The sequence below is a fragment of the Patiria miniata genome, unplaced genomic scaffold (genome assembly GCF_015706575.1).
Source record: "Patiria miniata isolate m_02_andy unplaced genomic scaffold, ASM1570657v1 HiC_scaffold_18, whole genome shotgun sequence".
Taxonomy (NCBI): Eukaryota; Metazoa; Echinodermata; class Asteroidea; order Valvatida; family Asterinidae; genus Patiria; species Patiria miniata.
Genome location: NW_024037056.1, coordinates 15,450,051 through 15,469,690, shown reverse-complemented (window position 1 = coordinate 15,469,690; position 19,640 = coordinate 15,450,051). Strand labels below are relative to the sequence as shown.

Sequence of the window (19,640 nt, the reverse complement as noted above, 5' to 3'; positions counted from 1 at the left end):
AGGGCCCGCCAAGGAAGCATAAATTGACAGGTTTCTGGAAAACAAGTTCATTTCTCGGTTGTGCTCCGTGTGAAGATCACACCGGATCGACTGGCACAACATCTCCTATCGGTGATATTCCCCGTGCCAAGTTGCATATTAAGAATCTGACTGAGTTTCTTCCAAGTCGTGGCATCAACGGACCGGTTCGCTCCGTTGGTAGCACAGTTCCATAGACATGGCGGCTGGCCTTCAGCAACTGTCTCTTTTGCTGGTCACGTGTCTTTGTTGCGCAGACGCACAAGGTACAACAGGTAAGAATACAAAGGCCCGGGAGAGACGTTTATAATTTCATACTTTGGTTCTTGTTGTGCAATTTAAACCTGATGTGCAACTATGGCATTTTAAAACACGGTTCCAGAGCCGTACTTCAGTTTGCCATACACGTTTAGGCTCCAAATTGTCAACTATTTGTTGTCTATCAAATTTAGGTTTTTATGATGGACAGAAGACTGCAAACAACCGTCAGTTGAGCTTGTTGACTAGTTTTGTTGACTGGATGATCGATTATCCGTGATTGTCCTACGGCGAGGCCGGCTGTGGACTCACTATAATGATTTTATTACACGAACATAATTTTATGGTTCTTGTCAGAGGGCTGGAGTTTGGCTGGGATTTTCAGGGTCAATTGTTCAACTCAAGTTAAATGGACCCTCACCACTACCAACAAAATGTCGAAGTAAGCGAATGGACTGCACTTGAGAATTGCGCATGATGGGTATACTCTAAAAAAAAAAAAAAAAAATTGGACGCGTACCACAATAAAAATATAAAGGATCTTGCCGTGTACAAATCAGGTCAGGGCAAAGAGATTTTGATGGCAATTTTTTTTTATACATTCTGTCATAATATCCATGTCATTTCTGCACCTCATGAGTGAGAGCCGAATTCTGTTCGTCAACCTCCGATACCGCAGGGAGCTAATAATATCGACTATCCACCCTAAAATCATGTTATAAATTTTGAACATGTATACGAGTTGACTGAAGAAACACCCTTTTGGAACCAGGTTCAGTTGAAGACATCGCAATCTAAAGCGGTCCTTTTGGCCTGAAAAAAAGTTTGAACCCGCGAAAAGATGATCTAAAAACTAACGTACTATTAGATTTGTCGGTCTAGGGTGAATTTTCATGGTGTAATATTGTACAGTTGGAATATATTTCCCCATTGAATTGAATTGAATTGAATTCCCTATTAATATTGTTATGGCCTATAGGAATCTTCAAATTGCAAACTCGCTTAAGCCCACCGTACACGAGCGCTATCTGCCGAGCACAAAGCCATTCGAAGCCGTTAGCTCTGCACGCAACTCACCTTGTTCGGTCATTTTTTGCTGCGAGGCCGTGAGGCAAATATCTGTCCAGTCCTATTTATTCTTGTTTGTAAATGGTGTACCAATGATCGGTATGTGCTCGATGACAGTGGAATAAATACCTGTCTGGTACAGCTGTTTTGCAATTTCATCAAAAGCCTGCATGCGTTTGTCCCTATTTTTGAAATCATGCGACCGACAAACAAGGATAATCTGGCCACAAATCAACCAGCTTGTCCTCTAAAATATAGTCGCTGACAGAGTCGCTAACACTTTCGTTTGGTACCGCCATCTTGGAATAACGTACATACTTTCATTGGCTATTTATTCCTTTTTGACTCAGCAATTAAAGTAGTACACTTGCCCCCCACACGCCGAGTTTTTCGCCTCTCGAGGCAAAATCAAAATTAAGCAGGACAGATATTTGCCTCACGGCCTCGCGAAGCAGAAAACGCAGCAAAAACAAATGACCGCACACGGTGAGCTACGTGTTGTCTGTGAGCAAACGGCCACGAATGACTTTTTGCTCAGCAGATAACTCTCGTGTGCGGTGGGCTTTGGTCCAAAATGCAATTTCGTGTCATGAGCGAAATCCTATCTTTTTTTCCAACCCATATTTTTTTGGACAGGAAGTCCGTCTGCTACCGACCTCGATACTGATACCACGCTGTCGAACACAGCCGATGGGCCGACCACGCCGGCTGCAATGGAGATACCGTATGCCTGTCCGACGCAGCGAAACACGTGGCACAGCTGCAGCAAAATGAGAGGTTGCTTACAAAGATCCTGGGAGCGGTTCTACTGTCAGTGTGATCATCTCTGCGTAACGTACGGCGACTGTTGCCCGGACTACGAGGAGTACTGCGGGGTCGGAACGTTCGGAATCAGTGTGACAACGGTCGGAGTCGGTGTTATCGACGGGGATAGACGTTCAGGTATCGAGAATACAGCAGAATACATGAGGTGCATCCAGACGGACGAGTTTGACCCTGAGGGATCTAGACCCCGGTCTGGGTTCTGGCTTGTGGCTGTCTGTCCGCCGGACTGGACTGGGGCTGCCGCGGTCACTGAGCTGTGCGAGAAGACGGTCGGGATGGACGGACTTGCTGCCGTACCGGTGACAGGATTCGACAGACGACATTACAGGAATGTCTACTGCGCCATGTGCCATGGGCTACCTCACACTAATGTCACCTTTTGGACCATCTCCTATGTAGACAAGACGAAGTCGTTTAATAGCTTCATTCCCAACCGCATTGTCCTACAAATTGCTAGAGGTCAGGTTCCAAGCGACGACTTCCAGAAATTATTCAGCCCTCCCAACTTCCAAGACGCAGAGTACTTATCGTCCTTTATGCTTCGAACATGTCGTATTTTGGACGCGATTTCTTGTCCAATCAGCGACCCCCGTGCGGTAGAGCTCTGCCAAAGACACTACGCGCCAATCACTTGGAACGGGACGACCTACCGAAATTTCGCTTGCGCTCGGTGCGACGACACACCTATTCCTCCCACCGATATTCTTTCGACATGGTGCACGCAATCTCTTGATGGTGGCAGGGGTGGCTCCATGGCTACACTGCTGGTTTTCTCTGACAGAGACACTACCTGCACGCACCGTCAAATCTACAATCCTTTTTCGTCCTCCTGCCTAGACCTGAGTTGCCCTGAAGGCTTCGCGCTACGCGACGGCGGCGTGGGATGCGCGAGAATTCGCGAGACTGAGAATGAATCAACTGGCCTAAAGTCCAACGTCGAGGTCGCCCTCACCGTCATGGTTAGTCTGGACATGGATACTGAAGCTCAACACACGAATAGACTGAATGAAATTTGGGAAGAAGTTGCTCACCAAGCTGCTAAAGATTATCAGTCCACCACCTCCCTTTGCGAATTGGACGAGGAAATGACAGAGAACAATCAGGTCGACCGAGACGATGAATTATGTGACGACTTTAGCGTCCAGTGGTCATGCACAATGGACGTCGCCATCCTGGATTCTACACCCGGATGTCTGTCAGGCAGTGTCTTAGCGTGCAGCATCAACGTGTCTTTCAACAGTCTGTCGCCCTTAGTTGACCATATCATTGCTCAGAACGATGAACTTTCCAGCCAGTGCTTTGTCAGTCGAGTCGGGAACCACACCATGCGACCTGAATATCTGGCAGTCTTAACTCCTTGCGACAATCTGTCCAATGATACTGAAGAGGAGTCTAACTTTAACAACGCTTTCACTTTGAAAGTTGCGTACGTTCGGGACAAGGACTCGGGACACTTTGTGGTCTCGCAGAATGATTCCTGCGCGGAGTTGCTTGTCGACTGCCCTCTGTTGACATTTTCAAAAGATGATTACGTCATCACTGGCGCCCTCAACGACTCGATTAGACTCACGGCGCACGACCGCCTGCTCCGTAGTGGCGAGTTTGAGATAAAGTCCGATGGGGATGTAGAGGTGTGTAACTTTCTTCAACCCTCTGCCGACCCTCCTTACATGAAGTTTGGCCCCGCCCAGGACATTCTCACAGCCACCGGCAGTAGCTTGTCCCTGATTGGTCTGGTTGTCACAATCGCTACCTACGTCGCGTTCCCGTCTCTGCGTCGCAACGCGGCGGGTCGGGCACTCATGAGTCTGGTGGCGGCGCTCTTTATTGCCCAGTTAACAATGCTCATTGGTAAGTAAATGCACATGTAGAGCTTTCTAAGAACACGTGGCGATGCATTCTCCTATTCATCAAGCAGAAGTTACGACAAAAGCATTACATCACACAGTATCTTTAATGAATATAGAAATAACAGTCCTCAGTGTTTTTATTGCAAGCTGGCATTTTGTTAATGTTGCACAATCTCTCTAAAAAAACTCTCTCAACTGAAGTGCCTGAAGTATCCCTGAACAGATAGCAGATACGAATAAAGTTTGAGCGCCATCCATTGCAAGGATTTGCATATTAGAGGCATGTCAACAGAGGGTCACAACAGTGCACAAGCCCGCTTTAGATATGAAAAAGACCATTTTATAAGCCCAGTACTGAAAATAGAAATGTGCTTTGCCAACTTAACAATGCTAACAAAGATTTCGGGGCTTTTTTATGACCAGGTCTTGATCGCACTGACGTCCCCACTCTCTGCGTCACATTCGCGATCAGTTCCCATTACTTCTGGCTCGCCGCGTTCTTCTGGATGAACATCCTTGCCGTGGACATCTACCGCACCTTCGGCATCGGCACCAGCCTAAGTGACCCCAACAAAAGGTCATTCTTTCGCTACGCCCTCTACGGCTGGGGCGCGCCAACCGTCATCGTCGCCACCGTCGCCGTCTTGAGCTTCTGCGACTGCGTGGACGCCGACGTCTCCTACGGCACTGCGCGTGCGTGCTGGGTCGGCAACGGGACAGCCAATCTGCTGTCCTTCGGCCTTCCGATTGTTGTGATTCTCTGCTCCAATGCGGTCCTATTTTCTCTGACCGTTGCGGGGGTCAAGAGGACGCGGATGGCATCCAAGCGGATGAATATCACCCAGGGGCAGAGCGGTTTGGCGGCAAAAAGGCCTAACAACGACCTTTTCCTGTACCTGAAGGTAAAACTGTTTGCCTAGCAAAGTATTGCATTTTAAGAACAACGTATACTGGAATTAAATTCACTCTTCTGTTTTTAATTATCCTCCGAATTCAGCTAACAGCTATCATGGGTTTCACCTGGGTCTTCGGCTTCGTAGCCTCCTTCTCAGGCGTCGAGTTCTTCTGGTACCTCTACATCGTCCTGAACTCCACCCAGGGGGCGCTCGTCTGCCTGGCCTTCGTCTGCAACCGGCGCGTGCTGGCCATGTGGAGGGCGTGGCTTGACTCACGGCGCGGACGCCCTGGAGCGTCCGCGTCGGGTCGAGGTCAAAGGTCATCCAAATCGGCCGTGCCCCAACAGAGCCAAGCGGAGAGTGTAACCAAAGGCACAGATATGTAAATAAAGGTACAAAGGAACATCTGCTTTTGATGCATTTTCTTTTTCTTTCCGTTTCAAGCAACACAATTGCTCAAAATCTGAAGAAGGGTGCATAGCAACTAACTTATTGAAGTTTATGCTCAATGAATACTCACTTTTGAGAAAACGGAGAAAAATACGTTTGCGCAATTTTTGGGACTCTTAACTGGATGCTAACGGACGTAAAAAATGTGCCCGCGGGCACATTTTCTGAAACCAGATTCAATGATTGTTTTCTTCCGAATGATACCATTTCAGGCGGAATAATTTCACAGGGTATTTGGTACCAGTCCTATCTTCACATGTCCTCGTTAAATCGTTAGGTACGTTTGCGGATAGTTGCAAAATGTTCCTACGTGCTTTTAATTACAAGACAAAATGTTTGTCGCCCCTGCCCTTACAGTAGATAACGCTTCGTGATCTCTCGTTTAGAGCGCAGCGCGCAAAACTTATTCCTCATTTCCAATGTGCTTAGTTCCGCCAAATTCCGCCAATAATAAACCCAGCATCAATACACAAAATATTGTTTCTCGCACGTCCGCAGAATGCGATGCACTGCGCTGCAGGATTCACAAGTCACAACTAGCACTTAACATCTTTTGGGAGTCAAAATTTGGACCCCCGAATTTCTTTTTCTGATGCTTCTCGCAAGAATTAAAAAAACCGCCTGGTTTAAAAGCATAGTTTGGTGGAAGTTTATATCCTACTTTTAATTCTCTTTCCAATTAAAGTCATTTAATTTTAAATGCGTTTTAAAGCCGAATTGGGCTTATTCCAGCCGGCTTTTTCCAGTGAGTAATATCCCTTTAAATGAGCACATCGATGTAATTTAGATTGTATGATAACTTTAGCATGCAAATGTGTATGTAACGTTGAGTATTAAACGAAACTAAAGGCTGAATATTTAAATGAATAGTTTATTGTGGTGTTCTGAAACACAAGATACCACCAGACTTAAGACATTTTCCCAAGTACTCACTTTAAATATCATAATATCATAAATATCATAATTGCCTCATACTACATACAGCAGATAACGCTTCGTGATCTCTCGTTTAGAACGCAGCGCGCACAACTTATACTTCATTTCGAATGTGCTCAGTTCCGCCAAATTCCGCCAATAATAAACCCAACACCAATACACAAAATATTGTTTCTCGCACGTCCGCAGAATGCGATGCACTGCGCGGCTGGATTCACACAAATAGCACTTAACAGCTTTTGGGAGTCAAACTTTGGACCCCCGAATTTCTTTCTCTCACTTCTCGCAAGAATAAAAAAACGCCTGGTTTAAAATCATAGTTTGGTGGAAGTTTATATCCTACTGTTAATTCTCTTTCCAATTAACGTCATTTAGTTTAAAATGCGTTTTATAGCCGAATTTGGCTTATTCCAGCCGGCCTTTTCCAGTAAGTAATATCCCTTTAAATGAGCACACCGATGTAATTTAGATTGTATGATAACTTTAGCATGCAAATGTGTATGTAACGTTGAGTATTAAACGAAACTAAGGGCTGAATATTTAAATGAATAGTTTATTGTGTTGTTCTGAAACACAAGATACCACCAGACTTAAGACATTTCCCCAAGTACTCACTGGAAGTATCATAATTGTGTTCTAAAAATTGTATGGTGAGTAATTGTTTGTGTGTGATGAACCACAGAGGGCGGTATACTACTGACATGAGGGTAGAGCCGTGTCCATATGCAAATGTTCGCAACACTGCACCAATGCAAACGTTTCGAATCTACTTGTGAAGTATGCACGCGCATGACTTAACATCAACAAATTGCATAACTCTGTTTTAGCATATAAAATGTTTTGTGATGTGCAATCTAAATTAGGTTCTTGAAGGTAAAATTTTCACAGTGTAGCCTATTGAACCAGTTATCATAACACAAACACTGTTGTCAAGAACATATTTATTGTCGAATAAAAAAAAGCACAAATGAAATCGGAAAAATTGACAACCAATGTCTTCTTTTTCGGTTCTGTTTAAGATCGCTCTAAAAAGTGGGCGCATAGAGCGCCCTCATCCTGGCAGGTCTTTGTTTCCCACTGATACGCATGCGCAGGTGTTGAAGGTAATTCTGTCCCCCGGTAAAAGTGTCCGGGGGACAGAATTACCTAGGTAAAAGTGTCCTCCCTGGCCCGTTAATTCTGTCCCCCTCCAGGTAATTCTGTCCCCTCCAGGTAATTCTGTCCCCCAGGTTTTTTAATCCCCCTCTTTTGAAACCCGGAAGGTTATTGTTTTGATGAATTCACTCTTCAAGGTATACAATTTGGACTTTTAGTCTGCCCTTCATGAATATAAAAAATATGTAATTAAGTCTATTATCATTTATTAGGTAATACGTGAACACAGTGTTTCGATTCGGAGTACGGTGAAGTCTATCGCGATTCTACCGCGATAGGTCAACACGTACACAGCGGCGATGCGTGGCGATGGCCGGCCCTCGTCTCATTGATAGTATGATACAACGTCTCCTTGGATTGGTCTGTGTTCCCATCATAGCGCTTAACGAAATTTCCTATTGGACGAATTTCCATTGTAGAGGGAGACGCATAACTATGTACACATGTTATAATCACTGCCTCAAATCTTGCTGCATGTACTGGCGCGTGCGACACGCTGCTGCTCTCAGTACGGTTTCGATCAACTCGGACCCAAACCAAGTCGGACCCAAGCCAACTCGGACCCATGCCAACTCGGACCCACTACCAATTCGGACCCACTACCAACTCGGACCCACTACCAACTCGGACCCACAACCAACTCGGACCCACTTCCAACTCGGACCCATGCATGACCAACTGGGACCCATCGTTTACAATCATTCGACAGCGTTTCAATCATTCGACAACTTCATAAAGTTTGTCCACTTATCATCTGTCAATACAAAAATTGGACAACAATTTGGTTGGTGCGCTGCCACTCAACCGCAAAGCCAGCCGTCATCTCACAAGACGTGACCCGTACCCATGATGGGGGTGTATTTCAGCATGGAGGAATAAACGATTTTAGGGAAGTTTACTCAAAATGTGTCCATTCCACGCACAACTTCTCGGCGCAATTCAGGGCCCCTCGAATAGAAAAAAATGAGCGTGTGAAAGTCGATCGGAGTTGTGAAATTAATTTTGGTAGCCTACACGTTTTTTTAACCCTCGGAAACGGCCTTTGTAAAACTGTTACTATACATGTATAGCATCTCACTCAATACCCATTTCCAACTGATTTGACATCATTTTTTTCTTGCGGAATGCCAATGTCAGGCTCCATTAAAGTAGCCTTTAGAGTGAAATTTCCACGCCTTCTGGCAGCAGACACACAAATAAAATTTCGAATTGAGTGGCCATTTGTCTTCAACATCATTATCAGTATGACGTCGGCAACTCGAAGTTGTGATGTCCAGTTTACTAGTTGTTAGGCCTGTATATAATTATAGGCCCTACGCTCTATCATGCATTTTTTTGAGGAATAGTTTGAGTCATACCCACTTCAACTTTGAGTACCTTGAAAAAAAATTCCGAATGTAATTTCAGCTTCAACCACCACCCAATGATTATCGACAGTATCGGCTAATTTAGCCTGATTTCAAATATACCCATTTATCCGCTGTTTTCCTGTATCGTACCACTTTCTCTGAAAGAATAGACCCAATACGTTTATACTTGTTTCAAATCATGTGTAAGTTAACCCTTTTCTGTTTTATGAGACACGGTCGGTATTTCTCAAAGTAAATGACATGATTATCTGTGCAACTGATCTCTGTGTATAGGCCTACTCCGCCACATTTTGCAGCATTTTTGAATTTGAGGCTGCATAGTTTTGTTATGTCAAGATTTATATGTTTGGTGATTCATGTATTTGTATTTTTTTTCAGGCCAGCCTCACGACCTGGGTATGGGGTTCCAAGGGAGTGCGGGTGGGACCAGTGGCGTAACGAGGGGGGGGGGCACGTGCCCGCCCCCACAAATTTTTCAGTGCCCCCACAAAAAAAACTGCTAATGCCCCTTTTCCTTAGGTTGTATTTTTCAGTTAGCCAACGGCTTACTGTTTACAATTTCTTAGGTCAATGGATATAGCGAGGCATTATGGGGCCCAACTGGGATTAACTGCAATAGGACGCACTTCCTAATTTCCTTAACTTGATGATTACCTTTCTGTGACATATTAAATCCTTCATTGGGTGTAATTTAATTTGGTTTATATTATTTGGCACGCACACAAAAAGCAGATGACAAAGGAAAACATTGCACATAGATATCCATTTCTTCATGTGAATGAGTAATAAGAGAGCAAAATCAACGTAGTATGATCAAACAACCAAACTTAAAGCCCATTTCTGACCAATATAAATACAGAATATCCTCACTATATAAGCACTGTAACATTAAGATGACCTATAAATATAATCTCTGAAACTAATGATTAAGTCATTGTTGGGTCCGAGTTGGTCGTGCTTGGGTCCGAGTTGGTAGTGGGTCCGAGTTGGTAGTGGGTCCGAGTTGGTCTTGGGTCCGAGTTGGAGTGGGTCCATACTGCATGGTGACACATTTACCAGGGGGACACTTTCACCGTTGGGCAGGGGGACATTTTTACCTGGAGGGGGACAAATTTACCTAGGTAAAAGTGTCCCCCCGGACACGTTTACCGGGTCACGAGCCCGTCAATGTGTCCGGGGGACACATTTACCAGGGGGGACAGAATTACCTGTCACACAGGCACTTTGTACTTTCATTATCACTGAAAGTTTTGTACTCAATGAGGGCGCTCTTTGCAGCCACTTTTGCATAGACTTGTGTAATTGCAAGCCGTAGTGAATGATGCCATCCTACAGGGTTCATTCAACCTCGTACCCTATTTGATCTGGCACTGACTATTTAGAAAAAATATAATCTGGCCAATGACATTTTAGAGTGCACTTATCGACCGAATCTTGCAGTTAATTACCCTACCCCCCACCACACATCACTTACTAAAATAGTCTCCTTACAAGGCATGTTCAACTATTTTCAACTTCTCCAACTTCAGTTGCTGAAAGCAAGCTGTCTTTTTTTTCATGCATTGCGAAACAGAAGTGTAAAATCCTTGGATAGCGTTTTCGTGTCATGACGAATGCTTGAAAGTGCAAGCTTTTTGACTTGACTCTACACTTTTGTGCCAGCGAGATGAGAGTACGCGAACACTGCTGTCGGTTCTTCGCGTGTCAACGACTGCTTCGTGGGCTTAGGACATGCTTCATCTTGAACATTTAATTCTGTTTAATGCTTTTGAATGACCCAAGAGGCCTGGTTGTTATCCGTCAGCAAAATTCCCAGACAACTAAATCTTTTTTTCTGATAACGCTGGTTCTTTCTAAGAGTTATACGCTATCGTCTGTTTAATACGGATGTACATGTAGTCCTTTTCAAGTGAAGCTATGGAGGAACTATTACCAGTCTCGAGAGATCGCGGGGTATCACGAGTTAAGACGGGAATTATCAATTACTTTCATGATCAAGGTTTCTGTTGTCCGTGGCGGTGCCATTATTGTCTTTAATGCCAATTCCCGCTCTTTTTGTGTTCCTCGATGTGGCTTTAGAAAAGAATTTGATTGTTGGAAAAGAGATTTGACTTTTATTTTGTTTTTACTTTTAGCAGGCCTTTTTAAGTGTGAGACAAAGGTGTGTCGTAACGTTGGGAATTTGGATTATTTTCTTGTAAAGAATTGTACAGAATGTCTGCAGGAACTGAAGTTATGCCTATCGGTGACCGCTCGACAGACCGAGGGTTCGTTCATCCGAAGGTTCGTTTTGCCCTACAGGGGCGGATCCAGGCAGGGTTCAGGCCCGTCAAATTGTTTAATGTTTGATTGTTGCAGACAGGCATTTGTTAGGCCTTGAATCTTCAAAGAAGAAAATCGTCAGATCTCTGCATGACCAATCACGTTTCACTGATTAGCGTGCCCCAACGCCCACGCGTGAATAGGCCCGCCAAGGAAGCATAAAGTGACAGGTTTCTGGAAAACAAGTTCATTTCTCGATTGTGCACTGTGTGAAGACCACACCGGATCGACCAGCACAACATTTCCTATCGGTGATACTCCCCGTGCCAAGTTGCATATTGAGAATCTGACGGAGTTTCTTCCAAGTCGTGGCATTCAAGTGGGCTAACGGACCGGTTCGCTCCGTTGACTGCACGGAGTAGACATGGCGGCTGGCCTTCGGCAACTGTCTCTTTTGCTGGTCACGTGTCTTTGTTTCTCAGACGCACAAGGTACAACAGGTAAGAATACAAAGGCAGGGCAAAAAGATTTTTTTTTATCCTTTCTGTCATAATATCCTTGTCATTTCTGCACCTCATGAGTGAGAGCCGAATTCTGTTTGTCAACCCTCGATACCGCAGGGAGCTAATAATATCGACTATCCACCCTAACATCATGTTATATATTTTGAACATGTATACGAGTTGACTGAAGAAACACCCTTTTGGAACCAGGTTCAGTTGAAGACATCGCAATCTAAAGCGGTCCTTTTGGCTTTAAAAAAGGTTTAAACCCGCGAAAAGATAATCTAAAAACTAACGTACTATTAGATTTGTCGGTCTAGGGTTATTTCCCCATTCAATTGAATTGATTTCCCTTTAAAAACTGTAATGGCTTAGGAATCTTCAAATTGCAAACTCGCTTAAGCCCACCGTACACGAGCGCTATCTGCTGAGCACAAAGCCATTCGAAGCCGTTTGCTCAGCACGCAGCTCACCTTGTAAGGTCATTTTTTTGCTGCGAGGCCGTGAGGCAAATATCTGTCCTGTCCAATCTATTCTTGTTTGTAAATGGTGTACCAATGATCGGTATGTGCTCGATGACAGTGGAATAAATACCTGTCTGGTCCAGCTGTTGTTTAATTTTATCTACAGCCTGTATGCGTTTGTCCCTATTTTTGAAATCATGCGACCGACAAACAAGGATAATCTGGCCACAAATTAACCAGCTTGTCCTCTAAAACATAGTCGCTGACAGAGTAGCTAACACTTTCGTTTGGTACCGCCATCTTGGAATAACGTACATACTTTCATTGGCTAGTTATTCCTTTTTGACTCAGCAATTAAAGTAGTACACTTGCCCCACACGGTGAGATTTTCGCCTCTCGAGGCAAAATCAAAATTAAGCAGGACAGATATTTGCGTCACGTTCTCGCGAAGCACAAAACGCAGCAAAAACAAATGACCGCACACGGTGAGCTTCGTGTTGTCTGTGAGCAAACGGCTACGAATGACTTTTTGCTCAGCAGATAACTCTCGTGTGCGGTGGGCTTTGGTCCAAAATGCAATTTCGTGTCATGAGCGGAATCCTATCTTTTTTCCAACCCTGATTTTTTTGGATAGGAAGTCCGTCCGCTACCGATCTCGATACTGATACCACGCTGTCGAACACAGCCGATGGGCCGACCACGCCGGCTGCAACGGAGATACCGTATGCCTGTCCGTCGTCGCGCAACAAATGGCACACCTGCTATTCCGGTTGCTTGGAACCGCCCTGGAAGCAGTTCTACTGTCATTGCGATGATCTTTGCCTAACGTACGACGACTGTTGCCCGGACTACGAGGAGTACTGCGGGGTCGGAACGTTCGACGTCGATGAGATGACAACGGTCGGAGTCGGTGTTACCGACGGGGATAGACGTTCCGGTAGCGAGAATACAGCAGAATACATGAGGTGCATCCAGACGGACGAGTTTGACCCTGAGGGATCTAGACCCCGGTCTGGGTTCTGGCTTGTGGCTGTCTGTCCGCCGGACTGGACTGGGGCTGCCGCGGTCACTGAGCTGTGCGAGAAGACGATTGGGATGGACGGACTTGCTGCCGTACCGGTGGAAGGATTCGACAGACGACATTACCGGAATGTCTACTGCGCCATGTGCCACGGGCTACCTCACACTAATGTCACCTTTTGGACCATCTCCTACAAAGACAAGAAGACGTCGGGTATTAGGTTCCTTCCCAACAGCATTGTCCTACAAATTGCTAGAGGTCAGGTTCTAAGCGACCACTACCAGAAATTATTCAGCCCTCCCAACTTCCAAGACGCAGAGTACTTAGCGCCCTCTATGCTTCGAACATGTTATATTTTGGACGCGATTTCTTGTCCAATCAGCGACCCCCGTGCGGTAGAGCTCTGCCTTAGACACTACGCGCCATTCATGTGGAACGGGACGACCTACCGAAATTTCGCTTGCGTTCGGTGCGACGACACACCTTTTCCTCCCACCTATGTTTTTTCGAAATGGTGCGACTCTCCTCGAGGTGGTGGCAGGCCTGCCTCCATGGCTACACTGCTGGTTTTCTCTGACCGCACAGACATCGGCGGACATCTCACTGTTGCTGGGTCTGTGGGCAGCGACACTGCCTGCACACACCGTCAAATCTACGATCCTTTTTCGTCCTCCTGCCTAGACCTGAGTTGCCCGGAAGGCTTCGCGCTACGCGACGGCGGCGTGGGATGCGCGAGAATTCGCGAGACTGAGAATGAATCAACTGGCCTGAAGTCCAACGTCGAGGTCGCCCTCACCGTCATGGTTAGTCTGGACATGGATACTGAAGCTCAACACACGAATCGACTGAATGAAAGTTGGGAAGAAGTTGCTCACCAAGCTGCTAAAGATTATCAGTCCACCACCTCCCTTTGCGAATTGGACGAGGAAATGACAGAGAACAATCAGGTCGACCGAGACGATGAATTATGTGACGACTTTAGCGTCCAGTGGTCATGCACAATGGACGTCGCCATCCTGGATTCTACACCCGGATGTCTGTCAGGCAGTGTCTTAGCGTGCAGCATCAACGTGTCTTTCAACATTCTGTCGCCCTTAGTTGACCATATCATTGCTCAGAACGATGAACTCTCCAGCAAGTGCTTTGTCAGTCGAGTCGGGAACCACACCATTCGACCTGACTATCTGGCAGTCTTAACTCCTTGCGACAAACTGTCCAATGATACTGAAGAGGAGTCTAACTTTAACAACGCTTTCACTTTGAAAGTTGCGTACGTTCGGGACAAGGACTCGGGACACTTTGTGGTCTCGCAGAATGATTCCTGCGCGGAGTTGCTAGTCGACTGCCCTCTGTTGACATTTTCAAAAGATGATTACGTCATCACTGGCGCCCTCAACGACTCGATTAGACTCACGGCGCACGACCGCCTGCTCCGTAGTGGCGAGTTTGAGATAAAGTCCGATGGGGATGTAGAGGTGTGTAACTTTCTTCAACCCTCTGCCGACCCTCCTTACATGAAGTTTGGCCCCGCCCAGGACATTCTCACAGCCACCGGCAGTAGCTTGTCCCTGATTGGTCTGGTTGTCACAATCGCTACCTACGTCGCGTTCCCGTCTCTGCGTCGCAACGCGGCGGGTCGGGCACTCATGAGTCTGGTGGCGGCGCTCTTTATTGCCCAGTTAACAATGCTCATTGGTAAGTAAATGCACATGTAGAGCTTTCTAAGAACACGTGGCGATGCATTCTCCTATTCATAAAGTAGAAGTAACGCCAAAGTGTTACATCACACAGTATCTTTTAATGAATATAGAAATAACAGTCCTCAGTGTTTTTATTGCAAGCTGGCATTTTGTTAATGTTGCACAATCTCTCTAAAAAAAACTCTCTCAACTGAAGTGCCTGAAGTATCCCTGAACAGATAGCAGACACGAATATAGTATGAGCGCCATCCATTGCAAGGATTTGAATATTAGAGGCATGTCAACAGAGGGTCACAACAGTGCAGAAGCCCGCTTTACATATGAAAAAGACCATTTTATAAGCCCAGTACTGAAAATAGAAATGTGCTTTGCCAACTTAACAATGCTAACAAAGATTTTGGGGCTTTTTTATGACCAGGTCTTAATCGCACTGACGTCCCCACTCTCTGCGTCACATTCGCGATCAGTTCCCATTACTTCTGGCTCGCCGCGTTCTTCTGGATGAACATCCTTGCCGTGGACATCTACCGCACCTTCGGCATCGGCACCAGCCTAAGTGACCCCAACAAAAGGTCATTCTTTCGCTACGCCCTCTACGGCTGGGGCGCGCCAACCGTCATCGTCGCCACCGTCGCCGTCTTGAGCTTCTGCGACTGCGTGGACGCCGACGTCTCCTACGGCACTGCGCGTGCGTGCTGGGTCGGCAACGGGACAGCCAATCTGGTGTCCTTTGGCGTACCGATTGTTGTGATTCTCTGCTCCAATGCGGTCCTATTTTCTCTGACCGTTGCGGGGGTCAAGAGGACGCGGATGGCATCCAAGCGGATGAATATCACCCAGGGGCAGAGCGGATCGGCGGCAAATAGGCCTAACAACGACCTTTTCCTGTACCTGAAGGTAAAACTGTTTGCGTAGCAAAAGTATTGCATTTCAAGAACAAAGTATACTGGAATTGAATTCACTCTTCTGTTTTTAATTATCCTCCGAATTCAGCTAACAGCTATCATGGGTTTCACCTGGGTCTTCGGCTTCGTAGCCTCCTTCTCAGGCGTCGAGTTCTTCTGGTACCTCTACATCGTCCTGAACTCCACCCAGGGGGCGCTCGTCTGCCTGGCCTTCGTCTGCAACCGGCGCGTGATGGCCATGTGGAGGGCATGGCTTGACTCACGGCGCGGACGTCCAGGAGCGTCCGCGTCGGGTCGAGGTCAAAGGTCATCCAAATCGGCCGTGCCCCAACAGAGCCAAGCGGAGAGTGTAACCAAAGGCACAGATATGTAAATAAAGGTACAAAGGAACATCTGCTTTTGACGCATTTTCTTTTTCTTTCCGTTTCAAGTAACAAAATTTCTCAAAATCTGAAGAAGGGTGCATAGCAACTAACTTATTGAAGTTTATGCTACATGAATACTCACTTTTAAAAAAACAGAGAAAAATACGTATGCGCAATTTTTGGGACTCTTAACTGGATGTTAACGGACGTAAAAAAATGTGCCCGCGGGCACATTTTCTGAAACCAGATTCAAGGATTGTTTTCTTCAGAATGATACCATTTCAGGCGGAATAATTTCACAGGGTATTTGGTACCAGTCCTATCTTCACATGTCCTCGTTAAATCGTTAGGTACGTTTGCGGATAGTTGCAAAATGTTCCTACGTGCTTTTAATTACAAGACAATATGTTTGTTTAGAGCGCAGCGCGCAAAACTGATTCTTCATTTCGAATGTGCTCAGTTCCGCCAAATTCCGCCAATAATAAACCCAGCATCAATACACAAAATATTGTTTCTCGCACGTCCGCAGAATGCGATGCACTGCGCGGCAGGATTCACACAACTAGCACCTAACAGCTTTTGGGAGTCAAAATTTGGACCCCCGAATTTCTTTCTCTCAAGCTTCTCGCAAGAATAAAAAACGCCTGGTTTCAAAGCGTAGTTTCGTGGAAGTTTATATCCTACTTTTAATTCTCTTTCCAATTAACGTCATTTAGTTTAAAATGCGTTTAATGGCCAAATTGGGCTTATTCCAGCCGGCCTTTTCCAGTAAGTAATATCCCTTTAAATGAGCACACCGATGTAATTTAGATTGTATGATAACTTTAGCATGCAAATGTGTATGTAACGTTGAGTATTAAACAAAACTAAAGGCTGAATATTTAAATGAATAGTTTATTGTGGTGTTCTGAAACACAAGATACCACCAGACTTAAGACATTTTCCCAAGTACTCACTTTAAAAATCATAATATCATCAATATCATAATTGCTTCATACTACGTACAGTAGATAACGCTTCGTGATCTCTCGTTTAGAGCGCTGCGCGCAAAACGTATTCTTCATTTCGCATGTGCTCAGTTCCGCCAAATTCTGCCAATAATAAACCCAGCATCAATACACAAAATATTGTTTCTCGCACGTCCGCAGAATGCGATGCACTGCGCGGCAGGATTCACAAGTCACAACTAGCACTTAACATCTTTTGGGAGTCAAAATTTGGACCCCCGAATTTCTTTTTCTCAAGCTTCTCGCAAGAATTAAAAAAACGCCTGGTTTAAAAGCATAGTTTGGTGGAAGTTTATATCCTACTTTTAATTCTCTTTCCAATTAACATCATTTAATTTTAAATGCGTTTTATGGCCAAATTGGGCTTATTCCTGCCGGCCTTTGCCAGTAAGTAATATCCCTTTAAATTAGCACATCGATGTAATTTAGATTGAATGATAACTTTAGCATGCAAATGTGTATGTAACGTTGAGTATTAAACGAAACTAAAGGCTGAATATTTAAATGAATAGTTTATTGTGGTGTTCTGAAACACAAGATACCACCAGACTTAAGACATTTCCCCAAGTACTCACTGGAAGTATCATAATTGTGTTCTAAAAATTGTATGGTGAGTAATTGTTTGTGTGTGATGAACCACAGAGGGCGGTATACTACTGACATGAGGGTAGAGCCGTGTCCATATGCAAATATTCGCAACACTGCACCAATGCAAACGTTTCGAATCTACTTGTGAAGTATGCACGCGCTTATGACTTAACACCAACAAATTGTATAACTCTGTTGCAGCATATAAAATGTTTTGTGATGTGCAATTAAAATTTGGTTCTTGAGTGTAGCCTATTGAACCAGTTATCATAACACAAACACTGTTGTCAAGAACATATTTATTGTCGAATAAAAAAATAGCACAAATGAAATCGGAAAAATTGATAACCGATGTCTTTTTTTTTCGGTTCCTATGAGATTGCTCTAAAAAGTGGGCGCATAGAGCGCCCTCATCCTGGAAGGTCTTTGTTTCTCTCTGATACGCATGCGCAGGCACTTTGTACTTTCATTATCACTGAAAGTTTGGTACTCATTGAGGGCGCTCTTTGCAGCCACCTTTGCATAGACTTGTGTAATTGCAAGCCGTAGTGAGTGATGCCATCCAACAAGGTTCATTCAACCTCGTACCCTATTTGATCTGGCACTGACTATTGAGAAAAAATATAATCTGGCCAATGACATTTTAGAGTGCACTTATCGACCGAATCTTGCAGTTAATTACCCTACCCCCCTCCCCCAACCACACATCACTTACTGGAATAGTCTCCTTACAAGGCATGTTCAACTATTTTCAACTTCTCCACCTTCAGTTGGTGAAAACAGCTGTCTTTTTTTCATGCAGTGCGAAACAGAAGTGTAAAATCCTTGGATGATGTTTTCGTGTCATGACGAATGCTTGCAAGTGCAAGCATTTTGACTTGACTCTACACTTTTGTGCCAGTGAGATGAGAGTACGCGAACACTGCTGTCGGTTCTTCGAGTGTCAACGACCTCTTCATCGGCTTAGGACGTGCTTCATCTTGAACTTTTAATTTAATTCTGTTTAATGCTTTTGAATGACCCAGGAGGCCTGGTTGTCATCTGAGTTATACGCTATCGTCTGTTTAATACGGATGTACATGTAGTCTTTTTCAAGTTAAGCTATGGAGGAACTATTACCAGTCTCGAGAGATCGCAGGGTATCACGAGTTAAGACGGGAATTATCAATTACTTTCATGATCAAGGTTTCCGTTTACCGTGGCGGTGCCATTATTGTCTTTCATGTGAATTCCCGCTCTTTTTGTGTTTCTCGATCTGGCTTTAGAAAAGAATTCAATTGTTGGACACGAGATTTGTCTTTTATTTCGTTTGATTTTATTTTAAGCAGACCTTTTCAGTGTGGGACACAGGTGTGTCGTAACATTGGGAATTTAGATTATTTTCTTGTAAAGAATGTTACAGAATGTCTGCAGAAACTGATCTCGTGTTTTCAAGTGATGCCTATTACGTCGGTGACCGCTTGATTGTCTGAACGTTTTTTTCATCCCGGAGCTTGCAGCCCAAACAGACTACAGGGCTGGCCGTTTTTACACCGAACGCTCCGATTGGTCGATCGGCCGTTTTTTTTAAATTTTGTTAGTGCGCTAAATAACACGCAGCAACTTCACAAATACAGTATTTCGTTCGTACCCCGCCCTGCAAACAGGACGCTGGGAACAGCTGATCTCTTTGAGCTCTCATTGGATAGATTTTGCGTGTGACGTAGATTGCATCGCACAAACTCGCTACAGCTTATAATCATACGTAGCGCGCGCTAAAGCTGCATGTGAGACATGAGGGTCATGATAAGTTGCCCAGAATGCCGTCCGCACTTAAGGCTTCACAAGATTTCGTGAAGCTCATCAGCCATTCCCAGCGCCCTGTTTGCATGGCAGAGGGTACCAGCGAAATACAGCACCGGCCTGCATTTGCTACGCGTTGAAACTACAAAGAAGGAAATCGTCAGATCTCTGCATGGCCAATCATATTCCAACTAATGTAAATGTTGTTTTCCAAATT

At 45.0% G+C, this 19,640-nt stretch overlaps 2 protein-coding genes across 2 annotated transcripts; both read left to right on the top strand.

Moving 5' to 3' along the window:
- LOC119724846 lies at positions 1-7,287 on the top strand. Its single transcript, XM_038196116.1, has 4 exons — positions 1-293; positions 1,981-4,020; positions 4,443-4,921; positions 5,017-7,287. Exons 1-4 carry the CDS (start codon positions 218-220, stop codon positions 5,299-5,301), a joined length of 2,880 nt encoding a protein of 959 aa, XP_038052044.1. The 5' UTR covers positions 1-217; the 3' UTR covers positions 5,302-7,287.
- A 4,225-nt stretch (positions 7,288-11,512) lies between these two features.
- On the top strand, positions 11,513-16,441 carry LOC119725174. The gene is made up of 4 exons (XM_038196535.1): positions 11,513-11,588; positions 12,690-14,771; positions 15,195-15,673; positions 15,770-16,441. Exons 1-4 carry the CDS (start codon positions 11,513-11,515, stop codon positions 16,052-16,054), a joined length of 2,922 nt encoding a protein of 973 aa, XP_038052463.1. The 3' UTR covers positions 16,055-16,441.
- Positions 16,442-19,640: the final 3,199 nt, after the last annotated feature.

What these genes read in the sequence shown, in the direction of transcription:
- LOC119724846 (XM_038196116.1), top strand. Translation starts at nt 218, where the DNA reads ATGGCGGCTGGCCTTCAGCAACTGTCTCTTTTGCTGGTCACGTGTCTT. An exon ending in AGACGCACAAGGTACAACAG is followed by an intron (nt 294 to 1,980) that starts GTAAGAATACAA and finishes TTTTTTGGACAG; the next exon opens with GAAGTCCGTCTGCTACCGAC. An exon ending in ACCTTTTCCTGTACCTGAAG is followed by an intron (nt 4,922 to 5,016) that starts GTAAAACTGTTT and finishes CTCCGAATTCAG; the next exon opens with CTAACAGCTATCATGGGTTT.
- LOC119725174 (XM_038196535.1), top strand. Translation starts at nt 11,513, where the DNA reads ATGGCGGCTGGCCTTCGGCAACTGTCTCTTTTGCTGGTCACGTGTCTT. An exon ending in CCAGTTAACAATGCTCATTG is followed by an intron (nt 14,772 to 15,194) that starts GTAAGTAAATGC and finishes TTTTATGACCAG; the next exon opens with GTCTTAATCGCACTGACGTC. An exon ending in ACCTTTTCCTGTACCTGAAG is followed by an intron (nt 15,674 to 15,769) that starts GTAAAACTGTTT and finishes CTCCGAATTCAG; the next exon opens with CTAACAGCTATCATGGGTTT.